General features: G+C 49.7%; 8 protein-coding genes and 1 non-coding gene across 9 annotated transcripts; 3 read left to right on the top strand and 6 right to left on the bottom strand.

Moving 5' to 3' along the window:
- Positions 1-384: 384 nt before the first annotated feature.
- ASPZODRAFT_55298 (hypothetical protein) lies at positions 385-1,420 on the top strand (the record flags this gene model as incomplete). The annotated part of the gene is made up of 2 exons (XM_022728537.1): positions 385-531; positions 608-1,420. The coding sequence occupies 2 exons, from the start codon at positions 385-387 to the stop codon at positions 1,418-1,420; spliced, it is 960 nt and encodes a 319-aa protein (XP_022585831.1).
- A 217-nt stretch (positions 1,421-1,637) lies between these two features.
- On the top strand, positions 1,638-2,864 carry ASPZODRAFT_87546 (hypothetical protein). The gene is made up of 4 exons (XM_022730304.1): positions 1,638-2,022; positions 2,107-2,471; positions 2,527-2,594; positions 2,644-2,864. The coding sequence occupies exons 1-4, from the start codon at positions 1,775-1,777 to the stop codon at positions 2,821-2,823; spliced, it is 861 nt and encodes a 286-aa protein (XP_022585830.1). The 5' UTR covers positions 1,638-1,774; the 3' UTR covers positions 2,824-2,864.
- Positions 2,865-2,927: 63 nt separating this feature from the next.
- ASPZODRAFT_138424 (hypothetical protein) lies at positions 2,928-3,792 on the bottom strand (the record flags this gene model as incomplete). Its single annotated transcript, XM_022724451.1, has 2 exons — positions 2,928-3,292; positions 3,360-3,792. 2 exons carry the CDS (start codon positions 3,790-3,792, stop codon positions 2,928-2,930), a joined length of 798 nt encoding a protein of 265 aa, XP_022585829.1.
- Positions 3,793-4,605: 813 nt separating this feature from the next.
- Positions 4,606-5,733, bottom strand: ASPZODRAFT_360183 (hypothetical protein). Its single transcript, XM_022728275.1, has one exon. It carries the CDS (start codon positions 5,603-5,605, stop codon positions 4,838-4,840), a length of 768 nt encoding a protein of 255 aa, XP_022585828.1. The 5' UTR covers positions 5,606-5,733; the 3' UTR covers positions 4,606-4,837.
- Positions 5,734-5,999: 266 nt separating this feature from the next.
- On the bottom strand, positions 6,000-6,071 carry ASPZODRAFT_t4. Its single transcript has one exon. It is a non-coding gene; the product is annotated as a tRNA-Gly (tRNA).
- A 693-nt stretch (positions 6,072-6,764) lies between these two features.
- Positions 6,765-8,419, bottom strand: ASPZODRAFT_107802 (hypothetical protein). Its single transcript, XM_022720955.1, has 6 exons — positions 7,973-8,419; positions 7,875-7,885; positions 7,765-7,822; positions 7,532-7,713; positions 7,098-7,467; positions 6,765-7,034 (listed from the first exon to the last, which is right to left on the bottom strand). The coding sequence occupies exons 1-6, from the start codon at positions 8,042-8,044 to the stop codon at positions 6,879-6,881; spliced, it is 849 nt and encodes a 282-aa protein (XP_022585827.1). The 5' UTR covers positions 8,045-8,419; the 3' UTR covers positions 6,765-6,878.
- Positions 8,401-10,175, top strand: ASPZODRAFT_127375 (hypothetical protein). Its single transcript, XM_022721730.1, has 3 exons — positions 8,401-8,685; positions 8,752-9,240; positions 9,322-10,175. The coding sequence occupies exons 1-3, from the start codon at positions 8,608-8,610 to the stop codon at positions 10,036-10,038; spliced, it is 1,284 nt and encodes a 427-aa protein (XP_022585826.1). The 5' UTR covers positions 8,401-8,607; the 3' UTR covers positions 10,039-10,175.
- Positions 10,176-10,756: 581 nt separating this feature from the next.
- On the bottom strand, positions 10,757-11,934 carry ASPZODRAFT_138420 (hypothetical protein; the record flags this gene model as incomplete). The annotated part of the gene is made up of 4 exons (XM_022724450.1): positions 10,757-10,948; positions 11,013-11,078; positions 11,140-11,778; positions 11,842-11,934. The coding sequence occupies 4 exons, from the start codon at positions 11,932-11,934 to the stop codon at positions 10,757-10,759; spliced, it is 990 nt and encodes a 329-aa protein (XP_022585825.1).
- A 2,000-nt stretch (positions 11,935-13,934) lies between these two features.
- Positions 13,935-15,043, bottom strand: ASPZODRAFT_12150 (hypothetical protein; the record flags this gene model as incomplete). Its single annotated transcript, XM_022721291.1, has 2 exons — positions 13,935-14,878; positions 14,953-15,043. The coding sequence occupies 2 exons, from the start codon at positions 15,041-15,043 to the stop codon at positions 13,935-13,937; spliced, it is 1,035 nt and encodes a 344-aa protein (XP_022585824.1).
- Positions 15,044-15,051: the final 8 nt, after the last annotated feature.

Raw genomic sequence — 15,051 nt, 5'->3', positions numbered from 1 at the left:
TTACATAGTTTAAAGCTCCCTCCTCCGCCTTCATATAAACCAAAGAAAAACAAAAACTCTGCCAACCAATCCATTATTTTGATTTATTAAGTCTCTTACCATTTAACCATCAACTACTCTCACTCTGACTAGATTATTCTTTGAAGCTACTGACCAGCTCACCAGAGGAATCAGTCGGAGTCCACAATTGGCCCAATACGAGTCTAGTTGAGTCACTCAGTCAGAGCTTCAAAAAGACAAGACAACGACCACCTTCCGATCGGCTCTCAACACCCAGCACAGGCTTGCGAATTAACCGTGCCGTGGACTGTAAACTTCTCCGTTTCCCTCGATCTTTCTCTCGATAGAATTCCGTTTCGACACGACTTATTAGTACCCCGCACGATGCCTCCCCGCACACGAAACGGAAAGAGGCGCGAAGATAACCGCGAAGTGAGCATCTCCAAGGCACTGAGCAAGCTGCTCCGGCACTCGGCAGAGGAGGAGGGTCTCAAACTCGATACGCGGGGGTATGCAAATGTGACGGAGGTGGTAAGACACCCACTTTGATTTGGGAAAGGGAAGAAGGAGTGTAACAAGGATTCGTAACTGAAAAAAAGAACTACAGATGAAGTGCCAACGGCTGAAATCTCTCCAAGTGACATTTCCCGAGATCCTGACCGCGGTGTCATCATCGGATAAAAAGCGGTTCGCCCTTTTACACATTCCCTCTACGCCGGTTGAGTCCCCCGCTGCTGCTGCTGTAATAGACGAGGAGGAGACCGAGCGAGAGACGGCTACGCAAAACGCACTCTCGGCACAAGATCCCGATCCTTCGCATTTCTTGATCCGCGCTACCCAGGGCCACAGTATCAAGAGCGTGGACGCCGCGGCATTCCTGGAACGACTGTCGCTGGCCGACGAGGCGAGACTACCCACCACCGTCGTCCACGGGACATACCATGCCACCTGGGTAGCAATCATGCAGTCGGGGGGACTACGGTGTATGGGACGCAACCATGTTCACTTCGCCGTTGGCCCGTCACTGCAGTCTGTGCTTGCCAGCATATCATCAACACCGCAGGAGGAGGAAGAAGGAGGAGAAGAAGAAACCCCCACCGAGCCGCAGGTGATCTCGGGTATGCGGCGGGATGCTCCCGTGCTGGTATATATCAATCTCAAGAAAGCGCTGGCGGCGGGGTGTCCCTTCTGGCGGAGCGAGAATGACGTCATTCTCAGCGAGGGGATGCCGGCCAGCAACGCCGAGACGGGGAAACACGAATCCCAGCAGCGTAAATTTGTACCCCTGGAGTTTGTGGATGTCGTCGTGGAGAGGAGAAAAGGCCTGGGGATCCTATGGGAGAAGGGGCGGGAAGTGCAGCAGCTGCCGGAGTCGCTGACGAGCAGACCACCCCCGAAGAACAAACATCGGGGACACTGACTAGTTAGTTTAATTGTCCAGTCATGACTGGCTAATAGTAGTACCTTGCGCCTACTGTCTTTCTCCGTAACTACTGCGTGTAAGAAAGCAGTTGTCCGACCAATCCGACGACATCCGATGGCCTACCTTCCGCATCCGAAGCCCGTCCCTCATTAACGGAGTCCAGCTTCCGACGCGGTTTTGCGGGGTCTTTTTCTCTCCTCCGTCTGGGGTGCCGCATTAGCAATCGCCGACAGGCCCATGGCCAATATAAATCCCCCGTCGTATGACGCTGGCTGTCGCTCTTGATCTATAAAACTGTCTTTTTCTCTTTCTTCTTTTTCTTGTACAGATCACTATTCCTCCTCAATCAACATGGCGACTCATCGTTTCGATCCCAATTTCACCAACAATGTCATCAACGCAATGGGGCCCAAGACGGAGCCCCGGTTCCGCAAGCTCATGGCCGGCTTGATCCAGCATGTCCATGACTTTGCCCGGGAGAACGAGCTGACCGTCGACGAGTGGATGGCGGGCGTCAAACTCCTGAACTGGGCAGGGCAGATGAGCGACAACGTCCGCAACGAGGGCCAGCTTGTATGTGATGTGATTGGATTGGAATCGTACGTCACTTTCTTTTTTTTTTTTTTCAAAGACTTTGAAATGCTTCCAGATACTATTCGTACTTCTCATACTAATTCTGTCAGTCTCGTTGATGAAATCACTTTCAAGCTCGCCGAAGAAGCCGCAGACGCTCCCACCGCGACGGCAATCCTTGGCCCCTTCTTCCGCGCCGACACACCCTTCCGTAACAACGGGGACAGCATTGTCGTGACCAGCGCCAAGGGGGGTGAGATGGCGTTTATGCACGGCCAGGTGATGGACTTTGTCACCAAGAAGCCCCTTGTGGGAGCCACCGTCGAGGTGTGGCAGGCCTCCACCAACGGGCTATACGAGCAGCAGGACCCGGAACAGATCGAGTTCAACCTGCGTGGCAAGTTTCGCACGGACGAGGAGGGGCACTACTCATTCTACTGCTTACGGCCGACGCCTTATCCTGTTCCTTATGATGGTATGTCAATCAATTCTTTCGTTCCCTTTGATTTTGATCTATACTAACTGGTTAGGACCTGCTGGAAAGCTCCTTCAGCTCATGGACAGACACCCGTTCCGCCCTGCTCATATCCACATCATTGTAAGATTTGCGTCATATCCACTTTTTTATATTCTTGCTAATTGCATAGGCTACGTATGAAGGGTACAGGCCGCTCACGACGCAAATCTTCGACCGCAAAGACCCTTACCTGACCAACGACTCGGTCTTTGCCGTCAAGGACTCGTTGATTGTCGATTTTGTGCCGCGACAGGGTGATCCTCAAGCTGGCCTTGAGCTGACCTATGATGTGAGACTAGCCCGTGCATAGTTTTAGAATGTATATAAAATAAAAGTATCAAGATTTCATCCATACTCTCTATCTCCCAGTTAGATAGTAGTTCTATTCAATTATTCTAGTAGTGATATCCTTCTTCAGGCTAAATTATCAACAAAATCAGCAATAAACCCACCCACCTCCTCGTTGGCCTCAATACAATGCCAATGGCCCACCCCCTCCAGGACCACCATCTTCTTGTTCGCACTTCCCACCCGCTCAAACAGATACTCACATCCAGCCAGCGAGGCAGACTTGTCCTCCTCGCCCGCAATGAGCAGGAACGGCGCCCGGATGGCCGCGTACTCGCCCGGTGCGGCCGAGGCGATCAACCGGCACAGAGTCGCATACCCCTTTGGATTCTGGGAGAGGATCAGTTCGCGAATGAACGCTTTCTGGAGCGGTGTGGCTTTGGATCCTGTTGCCGCTTCGGGGATCGAATTGGCCATTGATTCCATGCCGTCTGAAAAAAAAATCAGCTCACTGGATTATCAAAAAGGTTATAATATTTTTATGGCAGAGAGAAGTACCTTCTGCCACTATTTCCGCCCGCTTCGTCATAACAGATACCAACGCATCAGATGGATGCGTCGGCCCGATAGCAACCACCCCCTTAATCAAATCCGCGTACAGAGACCCCAGATATGTAACCGCCAGTCCGCCCATCGAGTGGCCGACGACAATGGCGGCCGTGACGCCCAGCACGGAGAGCACGGCAGCCACGTCCGCGGCGAGGGCGGTCATGTCGAATTCGAGCCCCGTGTAGGCGGACCGGCCGGAGCCGTAGGTGTCTAGCGCGATGCAGCGGTGTTTGCTCGTCAGATACGGCAGGATAGGAAAGTAGTAGTTCTGCGAGGAGCCCAGCCCGTGGATGAGCAGCAGGGTCTGTCCGCCTGGGGGGGGGCCGGTGGGATGCGAGTCATGGTAGTGAAGACGGTGGTGGTTGACTTCAATGAACGGCATGTTGATTATTGTACGTACGTCTTGGATTCTATCTGTCTTCTTTATTTTTTATCAGAGAGAGAATTTCAAGTTAAATGGTTGGTTAAAACTAAGTACTCCCGTACCTACCAGAACTAATAGATAAGAAGCAGGTAAAGGTACATAATCAATTATCATACTGGAGCTTTATACTTCGTTCTAACCATTCACTGACGTCGTTCCGATAAAGTGCTTGGCAGAACCCCACCATTAGCTGTCATGATAGGAGTAGATGGTAGTTAAGATACCTGGAGATCTGCTGGGTTGTCAATCGGATGCTTCGTATCATTGAATCTTCCTTCAAAATAACCAATTGCTCTTCATTGGATCCTGGATCTTCCATTCTTTGCAAGAGTAATCAAACCCAGAAAAAAAAAAATACCACCAAGAGAAATAGTACCTCGACAAGCGTATCTTAGATCGGAAGAGGAACATATCCGAAATCACGGATCTATCGATAACAGCACCCGACGGGTCGGCTGCGGTGGATATGTAAGCACCAAAACACCAAATACTTAAATATTTACCCATCCATGACTTCGGAAATCTTCTGGGTCGTCCCATGACCACTGTGTAGTGTGCAGTGTGCACATTTCGTGCAGGAGATGAGGATGGGATTTGATCTTGGCACGGGAATCCGGCATTACGGCTCTTGAAGATGGCTTAATGGCGTTGGTCATTCGCCAATTCACGTCGATTGCTTTCACCGGAGATCCAATATGGATGCAGACATACCGGTGGGAGATGTGAGGCGAATCGAACCTGGATAGTGGACAGTAGACGCGGCCTTGGACCGCTATCAAATCTCTCGGTCAAGACAGAAACTGCCGTGGAGACTGCCGTTGAGATGCAGTCGAACGAACATCTTGTGGCCTTGTCTTTATGCAGTCACTGACACGTTAATCGACACTCTCTCGAACCCGACTGTTGGGGACTGTCGTTGAGGTAGGCGAAAGCAGAGGGGTCGAGCGGGCAGTATATACTAGGGCCCCCCAGGATTATGTATGGCTTAATTGTTCGCATCGCATCAAGTCGCCTGGGTCGAGATCTTCAGGAGCTCTTGCTCGAAGTCTTCCTCAACATCGAACTCTTCGTAGTCGTCCATTTGTTCGATCAAAAGGGCAGTATCGTCACGGAAAGAACTATTGAGCGCCGAGGCAGGTTTCCGTGCAGGATACTCTGGCAGCTTGACCGGTCTTGTACCCTTCGCGGTGTCTAGATCGCCCAGCACTGTAGCCTCATCGACAAGTAAAATTTCATTATCGAAGATTGAGCATTGTGAAAACTCAAGGTCGCTATTATCACCCTCGGCATCCTTCGCTGGATCGTTGGGTTCAAGACCAAAATATGCGGCAGGGCCTGCTTCTTTATCTGCTTCCCCTTCCCCTTCCTCCTCTGTACTGCAATAGTCCTCCTTTTCGGTCTCGGACCCTGAGTCCAAATCCACGGTTTCCTCGTTTGATTCATCTACCTGCGGCGATGCGGCTTTCGGTCGGGCGAGGAATTTCGAGAGCAGAGGCTGGCTGGATGGTACACGGAGGGCTTCGGGATCGGGCAGGCCCAGTTTCTTTCGCTCTTCGCGCGCTTTGGCATCCTTCTCGGCCCTTTTCTTCTTATTCTCTAACCGCCGATTTTCCTTCTCTCGCAGCTTCTTCGCTCGGTTCTCTAGCTCCTCTTCGCGCTCGATCCGTCTGAGCTGTGACGCAGTGAAGGTGAATCGCTTGTTGGACCGTTGGTACCGCCGACGGACAGTCCGTGACTTTTCTAGGATGATACGCCGCGGCTGGTCGGGCATGGTCCTTTTCGTTTCCCTCGAACAAAAGGATCTCAGGGGTGGATGGCTCCCAGAGCAGGGAGAGGGAAAGAAAGGAGTTCACGGTTGAGCCACACTTGTTTGTTCGATGGCCGGAATTATGTTGTTGCATAGCTGATAACGCGATAAACAAATAGAGGGGTATTTATTTATTTATACCTGTACAGAGTACCTGATATAGAGGTTAAAAAACAGCAATAATAAATATAAACATTAAATATTATTTAATATTTATTTATTATCAAAAAATATTCTTCTAGTCTAAGTCTATCTATCTATTACAAATGATCACTACAGCCATCTATAGTAGTAGATATTATAGACCTTTTCACGGTGCTAGTTATGCTATAATCCAGACTCCAGAGCAAAAAGAAAGTGCATCAGCCAGGAATTGAACCAGGATCTATTGCTTGGAAGGCAACAATGCTAACCATTACACCACTGATGCTACAGCCATTTTTGCTTTCGAATAGTACTCTCTCTATCCAATATTTCCAGTGGATCATCCTTATCAATGCATCTTCGGTATCTTTAAGCATCCATTTCGAGCTCAGCCAGATATATATTGTCCTCAACCTCTGTTGAAAGAGCCGCCTCAGTATGTCCTAGTTTTGTCGCGATAGACACGGTAGAGCGCTAGTTTTGATCACTAAATAATAGATATCAGATTAGAACGTTGAATAGTAACATGGAAAAAGAAAAAAAGAGAAAATACCGACGCGCGATGACCTTAAGAGAGTCTCTAGTCATCTGGACTTTTGGCCTGGAATTCATGAGCCCATGAAACTACATAACAATCAGCATGTTTTACATTCTTAATCTTTTATTTATAGTTAGGCATTATATTAAGTCTATTATAAGCCTTTAAAGTGCTGATGTTCTGCAAGGGCAGATCTTCAGGCTTATGCTTCTTCCCTGCCCCTATACCAGGTTTCGCGCCTTAAAACTGCGTGGTCATGATAGAAATAGATTAAATAGTTAATATAAATCCCCTAATATATGTATCATAATGTATGCCATAGCATTAATAGAAATAAGGGATATAATTGATGGGATGTGTAACTTAGGGATGGCAATAAAGCAATATATCAAATTAAACAAAGAAAATCTCAGTATTTATTTTTGTGGACTACAATATATTGGTAAATTAATTTTCTTTATTGATAAGAGAATGTTATATCTTATAAGTGCGTGAAACTGCCTTGAAAGTACTGAGCTTTTTGTAGCATCGAGGTTGGAATTACGAAACGCCCATCTAAATCTTCACCTCCCTGACCGGATCCCAACAGACGGGTGCGTACACGCCGGTATTCAGACTGGCCATATCCTCCTCTGAAATTTCAAAGTCGAAGACTTGCGAGTTCTCAACTATGCGGGATTCCGTCACAGATTTGGGGAGAGGCACGTATCCCTTCAGAGTGTGTTAGTTTTGTCCAATGCCGGGAATCCAAAAACCTGGACCATTCAGACATACCTTTTGCAAACTCCATCTGATCAAAATCTGGGCTGGGGTCTTTTTGTAACGCTGCGCCAGAGTTTGAAGGACAGGCTCCTTCATACGCTCCGCCTGGACCAGAGGCGAGTATGCTTCGACAACGACGTTTCGCTGCTTGAGCCACTCGGCAATATCCTCTCTGGCACACCAGGGGTGGATCTCATACTGGCCGACAGAGATCTCACCGCCACCGCCGCTTTTGATGTACTCTTCCAGCTCCTCTAGATGTTGGATGCCGTAGTTGGAAACTCCGATTGAACGGACTTTGCCGGCCTTTTGGGCCTCGACAAGAGCGCGCCAGGTGCCCAGTCGAGCCTCCTTGCCACCGTGAGGTGCATGAATCAGAATCCTAGAATCCCATCAGATATCGCTTTATGCTGGGGCTGATGCACAGCCATTGTATTATCACGTACAGGTCGATATAACCAACATTCGCCGCCGCAATGCTTTGTTCAATGGCCGCCTTGGCTGTCTCATAACCCTGGGATTGCCGAGGAACCTTGGTCGTATAAAAGATCTGAGACCGGTCCAGTCCTGATTTACGGATAGCTTCACCACATTCGGTTTCATTGTCGTAGACCTTGGCGCAATCGACCTGTAAAAATTCATTAGCCAACGTTGAGGCAAGGCCCAGACAAAGACCTACATGACGATATCCGACTTCAAAGGCTTTCAAAGTCACCTTCTCGGCAACATCAGTAGGCCTATATACAAATCAGCCACTGAATAAACACACAAGCAGGACAGCTGACAGACGTTTGATAAACCTGCGGTCAGAAAACACCACGTTAGCCAAGATCAGACGATAGGTGCAACGACCCCTCTCCAAGCAAAGCAAAGCGAAAACTACCTACTCCAAAGCCAACAACTGGGATCTCGTATCCCGAGTTTAGCTTGTACGTGGTCTGAATCGAAACAGGGGCCATGGCTATATCGTGGTAGTCGAAAAGCAGTAGAAACGATATGATGCGAGAAAGAGAAGAAGTACGGGTCTCGTTAAAAAGGCTTCCCTTTTATCTCCCCACCCCTCTCCGCATATAACCAGTCAATGCCAACTTCCGACTGCCTGCAACACATAATTTCGCCGATAGCTTAATAATAATATGGTCAAGAAGTGGAGACAAATGTGCCTGGGCTGTCGTTATTGTGGATCATATTTGGATCAATAGAGTCCAAAATGACGCTGGAATAGTCTCGACTCTCAACAACACTGCGAAGAGTCGACCGATCGCCCCCAGCAGTTCTGATAATATCAATTACATTGATCAAAACATATAATGAGGACTTTTCGAGGGAAAACCTCATGAGAATTTGATTTGAACTGATTTCTTCATAGTAGAAAGAGTTACCCCTCACAAGGCAAAGGTGCTGTCGATAAGACAAGCCGCTAGTCCCAATCAAGACGAAGTCCCGCCGTCAAGTTTGACCGCATACAAGAATTATTGAACCCCTCCTTTTATGCTTCACGACGAGACTGAGAGAAGGAAAGATGCGTCTGGTCAAGAATCGGATCGAGCCGACCGGCTCGGGAACCGTCACGTTATGTCCCGAAGAGCCAGAAGACATGGTAGGTAGTTAGTTATCCTACTGTTAGGTAAATAGACGCATGCTGAACCGTCTCGCAAAACAACAGTGGCATGCATACAACTTAATCCGGCCGGGAGATCTTTTAAAGGCGAGTGCAGTCAGGCGTGTGACGACAACCCAGGACACAGGGTCAACAAGCTCGTTGCGGGTTCATCTGATGCTGGAGATCCGGGTCAAGAACCTTGACTTTGACGCGCAGAGCTCGCAGCTGCATGTAGCGGGACAGATTATGAACGAGACACAACACACCAAGATCGGGCAGTTTCACACACTCGATCTCGAACTTAACCGGAATTTCACGCTCGAGAAGGAAGTCGGTGCGAATGGAGAGGGTGTCGGCTGGGACAGCATCGCGGTCGAGATGCTCAAGGATGCCGTCGATGAAGGCGGGAAGAGGCGTGCAGAGGCAGTTGCGGTGGTGATGCAGGAAGGATTAGCCCATATCTGCTTCATCGGACAATTCCAGACCATCTTGAAGCAAAAAGTAGAGATGTCGGTCCCTCGGAAGCGATCCGGAGGGAGTGATCATGATAAGGTTGTTACCTCCCTTTTTTTTTTTTTTTAAAAAAAAAAAAAAGAAAAACCACACAGGGGAAAACTAATCGAAACTAAATAGGGGATGACCAAATTTTACCAAGTAACGCTCGATACGCTGCTACGCCAACTCGAGTTCAACACGAGTACCACCTCGCTCACGGGCAACGACCCCGTCAAGCCAATCCTTCTGGCCTCGCCCGGCTTCGTGGCCACGGGCTTCCAGAAACACATCCAGGGCGTGGCGTCAACGACAATGCCGGCGCTCAAGCGGCTTCTCCCCAGCATCGTGGTCGTCCACTCTGCATCGGGCTACCTCCACTCCCTCTCGGAAGTGCTGCAGTCCCCCTCCGTGAAGACCATCCTAGCCGACACCAAGTACGCGCGCGAAACGCGGCTCATGGACGACTTTCTCGAGCAGCTTCGCAAGGAGACCAACCGGGCGACGTACGGCATGCGCGAAGTGGAGTCGGCCGTCGACCAGGGCGCTGTCGGCCGCGGCGGCGGCATCCTCATCATCTCCAACAGGCTGTTCCGCTCCCAGGAAGTTGCCCAGCGTAAACGTTGGGTCTCCCTCGTCGACCGCGTGCGCGACATCGAGGGCGGAGAGGTCCGCATCCTCAGCTCAGACCACGAGAGCGGCAAGCGCCTCGACGGCCTCGGCGGTATCGCCGCCCTCACCACTTTCCCCTTACCAGACGATGAGGACTTTGATTCCGACGAAGATAACACCGACAGCCCGCCCGTTGTCACTGCAGGGATGGTCGTTTCCAATGGCCAATCCTCGGCTGTTTACTAGTCTTTTTCTTTTGTTGGCTTTAGCCTTGTTTTTCTTGGAGCAAACTTTGTGATAGGCACCCTGATGATATACGGAGTAATAGATTGGGAAAAAATAATTAAAAGCAAGATATATTGAATTAAACTAGTCCAAGTCCCTCTTTCGTGTATTGGATATCCTTACTCCTCGGGTTTCCGCATCATGCATGTCTTAGAACAGACACGAGTCAGTTCAACAGACCGGGATCACATCTTGATAGAACCTCCCCTCAATAGATGACGGAATCTCTACCCGCATTTCTCTAGTCCTACCTCGTACCTGCACCTAAGACCAAGTGAGAGAGCTAGGGTTGCATCGGATGATTGGTTATCGTTGCTGCTAGGATTTAGCTGGCGGCTATCTGCATACTACCTAGGTACCTAGATAGTAAAGTATGTAGTAAGGTATACCAGGTTTAATACCTATCTGTGGTACCTGAGTAAAGGACTCTACGAATCAGATTAGCAGGCTAAGCGACGAGTCTAAGTCTAATGTCCGCTGCTTTCTGGGAGATGTGCATTTGAAGTGAAGATAACCTAGTTAAATCCTGCCTAGTAGATAGTAATAAGGGTCCATCAAGGACCATCGTTGATAGATAACCCCACCCCCCAGAAGTGAATAAAATAGATAAGCAAAATCTGCTCTTGAAATCCTGATATAAAATAGAAATCATTACCGTGGGTCGTCAATAAAAGGGTAGCTAGATTTCCGCTCTGCCTGTTGGGCTTCGGATGATTGGGGGGAGGAGAACTCGCTTTCTTCGACGTGGAGAATCGTGTATCTGAGGCAGCGATACATCTAAACGCTCGTGGTTTTGTCTAGCATCCAGATGCCGGAGTTTGGCTTCACATTGTTGCGCAGTATAGGGTTGCCTAGCACCCAAGTTTCTCATCTATAGTCACTGTCTTTAGTATTTAATCATACTCTGGGTGTATCACAGAAAAGGATAAACCTACCTTCTGCGCAATAAACTCGTACTTCTCGCTTTCCCAATAATCACGGGCTTCCATGAGCACCCGGGTCTAACATGAGGGGTCAACAATTGGGTTTGACATCCGGCGATATGGCGATAAACGTACTCACATCATGCTCATCCCACCGGGCTTCACGGTCCTTCCTTCTGCGAAGCATACGCATTTGCAACCGGGCCTCAGTCGCATCCTTCTTGAACTTCTCGCAGAACATCTCCCGGATGACTTTCCAGGCCTTGTTCTGCTCACGTAGGTTCTCAACAAAGGCATCTTCTTCTTCCGCCTGGGGGTCTCTGCGGTTTCGCCCTGGGGCCCGCGGACGTGGCGTTTGCTGCTTTCGTGTCTGGATTTGTCGCCGTTGTTGTTCTAGACGCTGGAGTCCTTCCGGATGTGGAAGGATTGAGATCGGTGCCTCTCTCGCTGTGGTTCTTTTGACTCGCTTGGCCGGAGGCGATTGGGCATATTCAGGCGCAATTTCATTTGATGCGAACTCGATACGTTCCTGTGAGAAGCTCAAGCCAGCGGTCACGGTCCTGGGGAAATCACTGGGGAGCGGAGCGGTGATGCCCAGCCCGAGGGGCGCTGCCGGTTCATTGATATGTTGGAATTGGTAGTCCTGAGAGTGGTGACTTAAAACAGGACTGGGCCGGGCATTGACAAAGGAACTATCTGGAAGACTGATCGGCGTCAAGACAGAGGTAGAAGGAAATGCACCCGTGCAGTACGGAAGGCTGACGCCCACGTAAGAAGACTATAGATGCAAAAAAGGACTCAATCAGCGGGTAGCGTCTCCGAGGGAAGCAAACGGCCATACTGCTGGAACACCACCCCAGGATGTTTGCAGATCCCTCAAGAACTCGTCCATTCCATCGCCAGGCGCAGAAGCACCTCCATGACCAAATGACATTGTACCCACGAATGAAGACGGGGCTCGAGAGAACATGAAGCAAGCTAATAGGAGCACGCAGAGCACGCTTTGATTGGAAGGACTCTCCGATTGCCTGAAAGGGGACGAAGATGAAACACTCTCTCGTAACACAGGTAGGTAATTGTTCAATAGAAATGCACGATGGCGACACCCGGAAAGCTTTGGGTTTACAAGTTCGTATGGAAGGAGGGGAGACCAAAAGATGGGTATATCCGAAGTTTATGTATCTATAAGAAAGAGGGAACACAGCGTACTCCGCCTGAAGGATCAATAGCCCGCATGCAGATGGACAAGAGAGAAGAGCAACGAGATGCACTTGCTGTGGAGCACCAATTCGAACAACTGCCAAGTAAATGTCAATAAAGAGACAGAGTGCCTTGCAAGGCAGGCCCGGTAGCATGAAGCTTTTTGCGACAGGCTCCGAGAGCTCGGTAGAAGGGGGGGATACTGCCAGCCATTACTGTGCCGCGCCGACATGCTGAAAACCACAGGTTCAGACTTGAAGATAGAATGTATTTAAGCGCTTGCCCATCGTTCGCAGATGAGCTATAACTCCGGAGTGAGCCGCTTTAGCAAAGGCTTGGAGGGGGCGTGTGGAGGGGAGGGACCTCAGTCCATTCTAGCCCCCAAATCATTGGGGGCTCAGCCTGTCCGGTTCCCAGGCCCACAAAGATAGTGCCATGAGTAGGGAAATGACGATGGTCCCGACGATCTGGGAGTGCAGGGGAGACTAGAGAGTCTGTACCAAATGATGGCCATTGGGTTAGCGCTTGAGGTTGACTGACAGCTTGTCGGGCAGCTCCAAGGTCCATTGACTCGTTTCCTTCCTCCTTTCCTGTATCGGGAAGAGGAGCCAAGAACGCGGAGTCGGTAAATTAGCCATCAATAGGCCCTTTTCTATATGCATCGGGCTGTAAACAAAGGATATTTTCTCCCTCCAACCCACCAGCGCCTTTTTTTCTTTTTTTCTTTTGATTACTTCCCGTACAAACGCTCGAGATTCTTCGACCTGTAATGCAGTGACCCATCGAGTCCATCAGGTAAAGACCACCTAGGTACTGTACTCCGTAGTTAGTTAACTAGTTAGTTACTGTCGGACAACCTACTACCTCGGTGAACCGCCAGAAACAACGTACAATAGAAAACAGAAAAGATACACTACCACCGCCACGTGTCTCGCTGCAGCGCTGCAATTTAAGCGCTTCGGTCCAGAGCCACTGCACGGTGGAGCAGGAAAACGGCGCTTAATGCTGGTCGGTGGAAGGAGTCTTGTTGGTCTTTCTGGCTGCCAGATTAATAAGGCTTAACGAGGCTAGGCCCAAAGTGGAATCAAATTGACAAAAGGTCACGTGGTAATGGCTAACTAGAAGCGGTTAGTTATCTAGGTAGTCCTCCATACTCTGAATAGGTACTCTGTATAGTCAGCTCGTCTATGTAGCACAGGTCTTGAGAAGTGATGAAAACACTCACGGATCTCACATTCCGATGCCCAATAGCTGTTTCCAGCTCAATAGTGTCGATTGAGTGCTGACTGCCGACAGCGAGGCGAGGTTATGGCGCAGCAAGGCTTAGAGCCTCTTTTGAAACGGTAGACTTCCAAATATAAATGAAGGCGGCCGGTACCCTGACTTCAGACCAGGCCAGGGACAATTTATTCCACTTCTACAATTAATGCGACACCGGATGTTTGGTATTCATTTCCTTCTTGCTTCCAAAGATAGAACTGTTTGGATCAGTTGAGCAAACTGCGCCTTCATCGCAATCGTCGACCCAAGGTATCATAGAGTACAATGCCCCCCACCCGAGAACCAAAAAGGGACACCAGGTTGCACTGCCAAAACCAAAAAAAGAAAAAAGAAAAAAAGAGTCGCAATAGATAAATATCGCAAAAAAAACCAAGAAAAAAAAAGACAAAGCCGCCAGCTCGGGGTTCTCCAGGTGTGGTGTGTTACCCGAGGTGCCTGGCGGTCTTGTCGCGATCATGGCCCTGCCACAATCGAGTGACCGGGTTCATCGGACCCGGAATCTTCGTCTTCGAAGATGTCTTGTAGAGTATCATTTCGAGGAGCTGCCTTGTTCCGATCATGGTCGGTGAGGGTATCATCGGCTGCGATCGAGACGCCTCTTGCGCCCCAGCGGTTGTTCCGGGAATGGCTGTCAGCTTCGTCTCCTTGATGATCGGTATGGAGTTGTTCTTCTTCGTCGGTGCTGCGTCGAGCTCGGAAGCTGAACACCTTATTTACTAGCCAGCTGTTGCGCAAATCCTCGGAATCGACGATTCCGCCGTTGCGGAGCTTCACGCGCTGCCGGGAATAATAGACCCAGGCAAAGTCGACGTAGAACGCGGTCTGCACCACCCCGAAGATATCGGCAACGGGGTCCCAGAAATGTTCGGGACCGAATCCTCGCACCAGCCAGTTCAGGATGTACAGCGCCCGATACGAACCTAGTGTTACGAGATAGTAGGAGTCGATCACTGTCGGGACGGTTGTCTGGCGCAGAAGAAGGAGCTGCGGCAACACGCAGACGGATTCCAGGATGATCGAAAATGACCAGGTTGTCTGTAGTAGTTTCCCCCATTCATTCAGCGAGCCGTTTCTAGAGTTCTGGGGCAGGATCCCGATGAAGTCACTCACCTCAGTAAACCAGTGTCGGGGATATTCTGAAGAAAAGATCCAGAGTACAATGGGAGCCAGCACTATCGACCCACCCACAGACCAGATGGCCAGTTTCCACGCCTTCTCCCTCTCCCTTGTTCGCGGATAGACCTTCATCATCAAGGCGATGATGTAGATCGACGAGAGAATGTAGAAGATTTTGAAGAAGATGTTCCAGGTGCTGTCATGCCATCTAAACAAAAACAACTCGATGTACCGATTCAAAAACACAAGGGCATAGAGGAGTTGGGTGAGGAGCGAAACGCCTAGCCAAGGGAAAACGCACATTGTTAGCAAATGCCCCCGAGATCAAAAACAACAAAACACACGAACAACTCACCCTCTGCGCTCTTGTTTCGGTGGATAGCCAGTATAAGAATGCATTTCGACGAGATATGGGCCAGATCGCCCAGGATGCGAAAGATGTTCATGGTTGTAG

This window comes from Penicilliopsis zonata (assembly GCF_001890105.1).
Source record: "Penicilliopsis zonata CBS 506.65 unplaced genomic scaffold ASPZOscaffold_1, whole genome shotgun sequence".
NCBI lineage: Eukaryota > Fungi > Ascomycota > Eurotiomycetes > Eurotiales > Aspergillaceae > Penicilliopsis > Penicilliopsis zonata.
This window is presented reverse-complemented; position numbering and strand designations above follow the sequence as displayed.

Bases quoted from the DNA above. Each gene is read 5' to 3' on its own strand.
- ASPZODRAFT_87546 (XM_022730304.1), top strand. From the start codon at position 1,775: ATGGCGACTCATCGTTTCGATCCCAATTTCACCAACAATGTCATCAAC. The intron at 2,023-2,106 runs GTACGTCACTTT...TAATTCTGTCAG, and splicing joins GATGTGATTGGATTGGAATC to TCTCGTTGATGAAATCACTT. The intron at 2,595-2,643 runs GTAAGATTTGCG...CTAATTGCATAG, and splicing joins CTGCTCATATCCACATCATT to GCTACGTATGAAGGGTACAG.
- ASPZODRAFT_360183 (XM_022728275.1), bottom strand. From the start codon at position 5,605: ATGCCCGACCAGCCGCGGCGTATCATCCTAGAAAAGTCACGGACTGTC.
- ASPZODRAFT_107802 (XM_022720955.1), bottom strand. From the start codon at position 8,044: ATGGCCCCTGTTTCGATTCAGACCACGTACAAGCTAAACTCGGGATAC. The intron at 7,714-7,764 runs GTAGGTCTTTGT...GAATTTTTACAG, and splicing joins TTGAAGTCGGATATCGTCAT to GTCGATTGCGCCAAGGTCTA. The intron at 7,035-7,097 runs GTATGTCTGAAT...CACACTCTGAAG, and splicing joins TCAGATGGAGTTTGCAAAAG to GGATACGTGCCTCTCCCCAA.
- ASPZODRAFT_127375 (XM_022721730.1), top strand. From the start codon at position 8,608: ATGCGTCTGGTCAAGAATCGGATCGAGCCGACCGGCTCGGGAACCGTC. The intron at 8,686-8,751 runs GTAGGTAGTTAG...GCAAAACAACAG, and splicing joins CCGAAGAGCCAGAAGACATG to TGGCATGCATACAACTTAAT. The intron at 9,241-9,321 runs GTTGTTACCTCC...GAAACTAAATAG, and splicing joins GAGGGAGTGATCATGATAAG to GGGATGACCAAATTTTACCA.